Here is a 9,050-nt window from a genome sequence, read left to right on the forward strand (position 1 = left end):
CCAAAAGATAAATGAAAATCCATAAAAACCCTAAAAGAAAAAAAAAAAAATTAAGAAAAGGAAAAAAAAAAAACATTTTTATTTTTGTTGCTGTCTTTCTATTCTATCTTAAAAAAAAAAGAAATGGAACCTAACGAAAGGCACCACCACCACCACCACCACCAAGACCAACAACAACATCTCACTTCTTCTTACTACAACCCTTTCAATCACAATCCCACCACCGTCTCCGCCACAACTTCCGCCGGAAACTTGATTCCTTCCTCCAACAATGGGAATTTGCAAACACCTAATGATGGGTCTTCTTCTCTCTTCTCGGTTCCTTCTTCGGCTGTAAATGTTTCGATTGATCCGGTTAAGAGGAAGAGAGGGAGACCTAGGAAGTATGAGACTCCAGCTCAAGCTTTAGCCGCTAAGAAATTGGCTTCTTCTGCGAGTAATTCTTCTGCTAGAGAAAGGAGAGAGCAAGCCGCCGTTGCTGCTGCCGCCGGTGTTTCGCCGCCGGTTTCTAAATCCGGTTCAAGGAAATCACTTTTGGGTTCTGTCGGTGCGTTACTCAAAACCCCTTTACGTCTCTTCTCTTCTCATTGTCCTAAAGATTTGATCTTTGATTCGTTAGTTCTCCAAATTTGTTGTCTTTTCATTGATATCTTGTTGTTCTGTTTCCTGTTAAAGTTTCAAATTTTTTAGGGATGAAACTGAAATTTCTCAGTTTTGGTATTTAGGTAACTTTCATATAAGTTGATGGCTTTTGTTTCCATTATAAGTTGTGGTATTACCAATTCAACCTGAATCCAGTTCATGCTGAAGATTCATATTAGTTTATATGATAAAATGATCACCAGTATACCTTATTGTGTATTGAAGTCGTCTTGCTCATATAATTTTTGTCTTGTTGTAGGGAAAACTGGGCAAAGCTTTATTCCGCACATTGTTAATATAACTCCTGGTGAGGTGAGTATTATTATTGGTCAATGATACTTCTTTAAAGGGTTTGGTTAATACTGCAACTCTATTGGTTTGAACGCTTCTTAGATCAGTTGTATAATCGGCTTTGCTAGAGATCTTCTATAAGGTTTTCTATTGTTTTTTCATTTATGCGAATACAAATTTGGATTGATCAAGCTGTCCTCTTATGTGTTTGATAGGATGTGGCAGAGAAAATTGTCCTTTTCGCTCAGCAAACCAAGCATGAGTTATGCGTTCTTTCTGCGTCTGGCTCCATCTCTAATGCATCCTTGTCTCACCTGGCATCAGGAACCAGTGTATCTTATGAGGTGATTCTCTTGTTGCTATCTAGTACCTTTCAAGTAGTTCTTGCGTATAAACTCTTTGAAATTTGGAAAAGGATATCTTCTTTACTCTGGATGACATATTAATGTCAACCTTTTTTCTTATCTTATGATGATGTATTGATTCTCTGTTCACCATATTTTTAGAGCCTATGAAATTGGTTTCTTTTGGGACCTGTTTGTTACAGCTAAAGAATCTTTATTCATTTCTGACATACATGTTTGAGAATTACATATGATGATCATCAACTTGCTTCAGAATTACAAACTTTTATTCAGGGTCAGTATGAAATTCTCTCACTGAGTGGATCTTATATTCGGGGAGAGCACGGTGGTAAAACTGGTGGCCTTAGTGTTTGTTTATCTAGTTCAGATGGTCAGATCTTCGGTGGAGGAGTTGGGGGACACCTAAAGGCTGCTGGTCCAGTTCAGGTATATTTCCTCTCTTCTTATAATAATATAACTTTACCTGTGTGCCAACTATTATACAGATGTAAAATCAGTTTGGCCCCCTGCTTCCTCCTATGCCGATATCACCTGAATTTAGAAATGGGATTCCTTGATACGTGACAAAGGGTTTTGGTGTTTTCTAATTAGTTTTTTGGTGATTTTCCTTTTCAAACTAAGTGCTGTAAGAGTTTATCGTTTTTAGATTAGGATTATAATTTGAAATGTTACTTGGCGTTTATAACAAAAACTGAATTTCCAAGAACTAACCTTAAATCCAAGAGGGTTAAGAAGAAGCTTAGCTTAAATCCTTTTCTTATTTTCACATTACGAACAATTTTGGTAATGAGATCAAAGAAATACTCTTTGGCTTGTATCAATAGGATAACCTCTGATTTCGTGGCTTTGGTTTCCCCTGCAGGTGATTCTTGGCACGTTTCAGCTAGAAAAAAAGAAGGATGGAAGAAATGGTGTGAAAGGAGATGATGCTTCAGGAAGTGGCAACGTGTTACCTTCTCCTGGCGCAGAATCTTTGCTTGGCTACCATCCTGGTATGGAATCTTCTGAAAGGAATCCAAACGATGAGCATCATACTATTACTAGCAGTGCATTGGGTGGTGGAGCTCATTTCATGATGCAACCACCTCAGGGCATGCACATGGCACATGCCCGACCTTCCGAGTGGGGAGGTACTGGATATGATTTGTCAGGTAAAAATTGCTAACCACTTATTTGTTTGTATCTATTGGGTCATCAATAGGTAGCTTACTGTGTTCTCGACCATTTAATGAGACTGAGTCTTTCACAAGCCTAATAATAAGACTGATTTTGTTTGTGGTTTGGACTGTTATGGTGGCCTTATGAATGTTATGTTGTGCAGGACTGAGAGGAAATGGGTCATCAGAAAATGAAGATTATGAGTAAATTGGCAGATTAGTAAGGATTCAAGTTTCCAGAGAAAAGTGTGTAGGGTTTTAGATCGAAACCGACGTTGAGCATGAATTAAAGTGAGAGTGGACTTAAGTCTGATGGAATTTTTCATTGCAAAGGCAGTGAGAGAGAGAGAGAGAGAGAGAGAGAGAGAGAGAGAGAGAGAGAGAGAGAGACAGGGAAGACAGCGATGCTTTTGCTCTTAGTTCAGTGTAAAATTATAATAACTTCACTTCTGGATTCTGTTTCATTTCACCTTTTTTTTTTCTCAAAGAAATTGCAAATTTCAGGAATATAGACAGTAAAACTTCTACAAATTAATAATATAAGGTCTAATATTTTATTAATGTATAGAGATATTAAATTGTTGAAAAACTTATATTTAGAGAGATTTTTTTTTAATTTTGTATCTTGAATTTATTCCGTCCATCTCTAGGATTTGAAAATCATTTGGAACTATGTAGTCTTTTACGACTAGTAACAAATCTCGAATAACTTCCGAATCACGTGATGACTTTGTCTGATTTCCTAATGGATTAATTCGAGATTTGTCACGTGATGACTTCCATTAGGAACCTTTTGTAGTAAAATGGAAATAACTTCCGAATCACGTGATGACTTTGTCTGATTTCATTTGGAGGTGAAATTAACTCTTCTAGCTTTTCAATAACTTCAACGACATTTCATTTGCGCAAAGAATGTCAAACTTTTGATGATTTATAACGGTAGTAAAAATTGTTTTGTTGTATTTTATGTTTTTTATACCCAAAAACTTATAATGACTCTTGAGTTGAGCTAGGGATTTGTCCATTTAATCTTTGATGATTAGTTATAGTCAATAATATTTATTATTTCTAGTTTACTACTCCTTCTGTTCCAATATATAAGATCTTTTAGGTTTTTTTCTTTGTTCTATTTTATAAGTTTTTACAAGTTTATATCATATATGCACTTTGTATATTAGTTTAATAAATTTTGACTATTTAAATTATGCAGTATTTTTTTCTATTGGTTGAATTTGGTTAAATGATACAATATTTCTATTTATAGTTTTTTAAACTTTTGCTTTAAACTACAAAATCTTATAAAATAGGGAGTACAAAATAATATGCTAAATTAAGTTGCAGCACTCATATTGTATGATTGTATCATTAAAAAGGGAAAATATTAAACGTGTGTGCTTGGTCAGTTGCCTTAAAGGCCTCCAGAATTCTAAAATATTAAACACAGTTTGACTATCAACCCACAAAAAGAAGTTTGTAATCGCAACCAAACATGCATATCAAAGTCCAAGTGGATGAAGGTCGTCATTAGATTAATGGCAATTCAATGATTATGCTCGCTGACCAAGTCTCTTTTTTTCATTTTATATACCACCTCGTTCAGTTTATATGTTCATTTCCAACTCGTCAATCAATAATAGTATGAAAAGTGATTTTTTACTTTACTGGTTTAACTAGATTAAGAGCACGGATTGAAATTTATTATATTTTATTGTAATTTTTATATAAAATATAATTTATGTGATTATTTTTAAAAGTTTTTTTGATAAATATTATGCAATAAAATTATATCTTAAATATGATGATTTGAAAAAACACTTATTTTGTAAGTTTTATATTGTTAATGATTCTAGATAAATACTCGTGCTATAACAATAGTTAAATTTTATATTTTAAAATAATTTTTTTAATATGTTGTATTAGTTTATGTACGTGAAGTTGTTTCAACAATGTATAACTTGAAAGTCATTATAAGACATAATTTTGTGAATTTGGTTTTTAAAAAGCAAGTTATTATATTATGAGTAATTTAATATATTGTTATACTTTTTGTTTTAATATACTTGGTTTTTTTAAATTCTTTCATATTATAGTGACATTATTGACATTGCTATAACAAACCAATTTATAGTGTTTATAGTTTCTAACTTTAATATCAAGTTTTAATATTTTAAAAATATTTCGAAATAAATTATTTAAAGTTTATCATATTATATAAAATTATATAAACTATTCAAAATATAAAATTCAAAATTTTTTTTATGAAACTGAATATAAATATTTAAAATTTTGACATGTTACTCAGTAAAATTTTTAATTCAATAGATATATATTTTAAAGAATAATATTAATAAAACTTGAATATTTTATAGATTGAATCATTTATATTTGTTTATAAAAATTCAACTTATAGTATATCCAGAAATAAAATTATTTTTTAATTATAATAAATAATAGGATAATTTATTTATTTCACAAAATAGACTCATCTATAAAAATGAGAGATGAAATATAATGATAATGAACAAATTAATATGTTAAATTAGATATCAAAGAATTTTATTTGATGAATAATTTAATAAAAGAAATTAATATGGTAAATTAGATGATATCAAATGATTCTTTAGAATATTCTCTTTAAGATTTTTGGAAACAATGTTGTGTACTTCCGTTTTATTATACTAGATTTTAATTTGCGGTACACCGCGTGCATATAGTTTTATTATTATTTATATTTTATATTCTATTTGTTTGTTAAATATTGGATATTTTATAAACAGAGAAATAACCTAATTTTCTGGCCGCTTGTGCGTCTAAATGTTTATATTAATTTTTTAACCTGTAATATACTATATGACCATTTGTTTATATATTTAGTTTGTTTTGTTTAGTGTTTGAGATTCTATTTCGATTTTTAATTATTATAACAAAATAATAAGGGATCTAAATACATAACAAGTCATTTATATGATGTGATTAAGTCATATTTTTCCTAATGAATTAATTATTTTACACAATCTTAGATAAAACAAATTGATTTTATATGTCAGATATTACAATATTTATAGTGTTGGCAAATAATAAAATGAGGATTTAACCCGTGTTAGCACATATTTAATAATGTTTTATTAATTCCAACATGTCCTTTTTATAACCACATTATATAGTATTTTTAATTTTTTTTAATTTTACATATTCATAATATTTTAAATTTTATTAAATTTATATATATATTAATTATAATATTTAAATAATAAGGAATCGAAGTTCTTGTTACGTTAATAATCAAAACTCATAGGTTTGGAAAATAAAATGGAAAATATATCATATTCTATGTCTCTATATAACATTGATTGATGTTTTTTTTTGGTTGGAATCACTACAAGAAAACATGCTTTTTTACGACTACAGTTGGTGACTACAAATGTAGTCGCCAAAAATGGTGACTACGTAACGACTAATATACGACGATTTTACGACTACAAATATTTGGTTGTATATCAGTCGCTTTTTGGCGACTACGTATGGTAGTCGGTAGTTTAGTCGTAATTTAGCGACTATTTTATGACTATATTGCATACCAAAACATGTAGTCGCTAAATAGTCGCCAATTTAGTGACTAATATGCGACTCATAGTAAAGATTGCTAAGAAGTCGCATATCAGTCGCTATTTTAAAAAAAAATTATAAAAAAAAATTAATCTTGAACACTTAACCAAACTCCAAAAGCTAAATTATAAACTGTAAATCTTAGAAATNCAATTTTAAACTTTTATATTGCATATACAGAAACTAAATTATACACGATATAACCAAAATATAACCATTATATATATATATGTATAAAATCAATTTGTAAAACTATTTAGTATTTACATATACTTTAATCTTTCTAAAATTTATTAAATTAGTCATTTTTAAACCTAAAACTAATCATTTGAGCCTTAAAAAGCTTTGTATCACTTTGGGCTTTGATATAATCGAAATTGAGCCACAAAAGGAAAACAGAACACAAAAACAAAAAAATGCTAACCCTAGATTTTGTGCCTCCGTTCCTCGACAAAACAACATCACTCTCATTTCTCATTTCTCTATTTCGAATCGCGATGACTTGTCCGGCCAAGCCTCCGATCGTCGTCTTCCACGTCCCGTCGATTTGAGTCTGTCGGGTAAGTCTTCTTTCTCTAATCATCTCCCCCTTTTCTCTAGGACTTCTCGAAAAAACTATTAGATCTAAACTTTTCAGATCTGTTTTAGTCTGAGACCCACAAAATGAATCTTCGTCGAAGATTTTTATTAACTCTTCCTCATTTCATTTGTCGTCTCTGCTCTCAAATCCCAAGCTTTCCCTGTAATTTGAAACCCTGATTTTACGTTTTAATCTCGAAAAGTCCAAGCTTGTTATGTAATTTTTGTATTTCACACAATTAGGGTTTTCACAGAGGTTCCCGGATCTTTAAAATCGACTTCGTTCACAGTCACCTCAGTTTTGGTGTGTTTATTTGATAAAACTCGATATGTGTTAACTGGATTTGTTGAAGTTGAAGAACATGTCAAGAAGCTTGAAGAAGCAGTTGGCTGGAAGAAGATAGGTAAAAGCCTTATGTTTATTTTCGATTATTACTCTTGTATTTCAGATTATTTCATATCGAGCATAAATTTTAGTTGCTTAACATTTTTTCTGCGAGTCCATGTTAGTCAAAGTTGCTAGGTTTGGTTTTTGAATATGAGAGTTTCTTCTCTTTCCAACCCAATTTCAAAGGAATAAATTAAACTTTGCCTTAAAAGTTCTGTGTCTTTAGTTTGTGTTTTATTTTGATTTTGAATAGATTAGATTTTAATTCGAGAAGCAAGCCACCAGATATATAATTAGGTTTATAGCTCTGTTGATTGATTTGTGTTCTATGATGATTATGTTAAGGTGAGTAGAATCATAGATTTGAGCTATATTAATTTGGGTCCTACGAAAATCTGAATCTTGTTGTAGGACCTGCGAGGTCATGTTCTTTTGTCTGTTCGTTGCAAGGAGGCTCATGGTCACCATGCTCAAGGGCTCTCATGTTTAAACCAATGCAGCACCCTTCGTTGTATTCAACCTGTCAAGAAGCTGTATAGATCAGTTTTTGCATCTAACAGTTAGGATTCTTTTGTGTTATAGATTGACATGGACACTATTGAAGTCAATAACCTGAATAGGCAATTCATATTCTGTCCTTCTCATGTTGGGCACTCCAAGGCTAAGGTATATTTGCTTAAGCTAAGTCCAAGGGAATCCAGTTCATAAGAGAATTCATGTGACCATATATAATCAAAGTTGTTAACCAAAGTTGTTGGGTTTGTTGAATCCAGTTTAGGAGGTATATGTGAGCAACCTGGGCTCATTCTCCATCGCTTCAAGGTATGTAAGCAGCCTGAGCTCATTCTCCCTCGTTTGTGTTTGTTAAATCCAGTTTAGGTATATGTAAGCAAACTTCTTTCTTCTCCATTTCAGCTGATTTCTCTCTGATGGTGTCATTAAGCAACATGAGCTCATTCTCCCTCACCTTAAGTTCCTTAAGAGATGCTTCCATCTGCTCAGCTTCCTTTCTCCTTGTCTCGGGTCTCTACAGTTTGCTTCAGGTCAAAATCTTTAACATTCATCTCAAAAGCAAAAGACTTCTCATATGGGAAAGCAAAGCAACCTCGCTTCAAACATTAAACCCTTGATGTTTCTGCATTTCCCCCAAGATACCTCCAATATTTACTTTCTCTTTTTACTAGTATGATGTATTCTTATTTTTAATTATGTTTTTAGTTTTATTTTGTAATACATTTTTAATATCATGGTTTCATAACAATAAATATAGTATTTTTTATTTTTAATATCAATTCATTCCAAAAACAATTATATATCTATTTAAAAATAATTAATAAATATATAAATTATTATTATTAAAATAGTATATATCTATATATATAATGTTGTATAAATACAATTTATTTAAATGCATAATCGTAAATTAGTCACTAAATTTGGTGACCACATTATGACTATTTTGCTTAGTCGTAAAATAGTCGTAGCGTAGTCACTGAATTTAGTGACTACATTACGACTAAATTTACGACTACGCAAAATAGTCATAATGTAGTCGCTATTTGGCGACTAATTTTACGACTATTTATTTTAGCGACTCTCGATTTACGACTACTGGTTTTAGTCGTTATTTAGTCGTAACACACTGTTTAGCGACTAAATAGTGACTAATAGTGCAGTCACTATTTGCCTGTTTTCTTGTAGTGAATGAAATGTAAAATATTTAGGAAATAAAATCTGAAATGATGTTGTTTTTGGAAAGTTTTTAGGGATTAAATTTGTAAATAAGTTTTTAAATACATATAACTTCAAGGGTAAAACACCAAATGTACTTCAAAAATGTTAATATAAATTTAGGAAACAAAATTCTGTCGTGATACTATTTTTGGAAATTTTTGAGGGGTTAATGTTGTAAATAAAAACATAAATAAGTAAACTTAAAAGGGCATAACACAAAATATACTTCAAAAATGTTAATATAGATAGATAGGAAATAGTTTTAAAAATATCTGAGGATGTATTATT

General features: G+C 30.8%; 1 protein-coding gene and 1 long non-coding RNA gene across 3 annotated transcripts; both read left to right on the forward strand.

Annotated features, from left to right (window-relative positions):
• On the forward strand, window positions 107–2,964 carry LOC104771290 (AT-hook motif nuclear-localized protein 14-like). Its single transcript, XM_010495796.2, has 6 exons — window positions 107–547; window positions 902–954; window positions 1,149–1,277; window positions 1,572–1,724; window positions 2,161–2,449; window positions 2,620–2,964. The coding sequence occupies exons 1-6, from the start codon at window positions 124–126 to the stop codon at window positions 2,661–2,663; spliced, it is 1,092 nt and encodes a 363-aa protein (XP_010494098.1). The 5' UTR covers window positions 107–123; the 3' UTR covers window positions 2,664–2,964.
• Window positions 6,451–8,265, forward strand: LOC104771291. Of its 2 annotated transcripts, none has more exons than XR_764780.1 (5): window positions 6,451–6,621; window positions 6,884–7,044; window positions 7,440–7,694; window positions 7,802–7,850; window positions 7,944–8,265. It is a non-coding gene; the product is annotated as an uncharacterized LOC104771291 (long non-coding RNA). The 2 variants fall into 2 exon arrangements; XR_764781.1 differs by having other exon boundaries at window positions 7,611–7,694.

The sequence above is a fragment of the Camelina sativa genome, chromosome 20 (genome assembly GCF_000633955.1).
Source record: "Camelina sativa cultivar DH55 chromosome 20, Cs, whole genome shotgun sequence".
NCBI lineage: Eukaryota > Viridiplantae > Streptophyta > Magnoliopsida > Brassicales > Brassicaceae > Camelina > Camelina sativa.

What these genes read in the sequence shown, in the direction of transcription:
- LOC104771290 (XM_010495796.2), top strand. Translation starts at nt 124, where the DNA reads ATGGAACCTAACGAAAGGCACCACCACCACCACCACCACCAAGACCAA. An exon ending in AGGCTGCTGGTCCAGTTCAG is followed by an intron (nt 1,725 to 2,160) that starts GTATATTTCCTC and finishes TTTCCCCTGCAG; the next exon opens with GTGATTCTTGGCACGTTTCA. An exon ending in TACTGGATATGATTTGTCAG is followed by an intron (nt 2,450 to 2,619) that starts GTAAAAATTGCT and finishes TATGTTGTGCAG; the next exon opens with GACTGAGAGGAAATGGGTCA.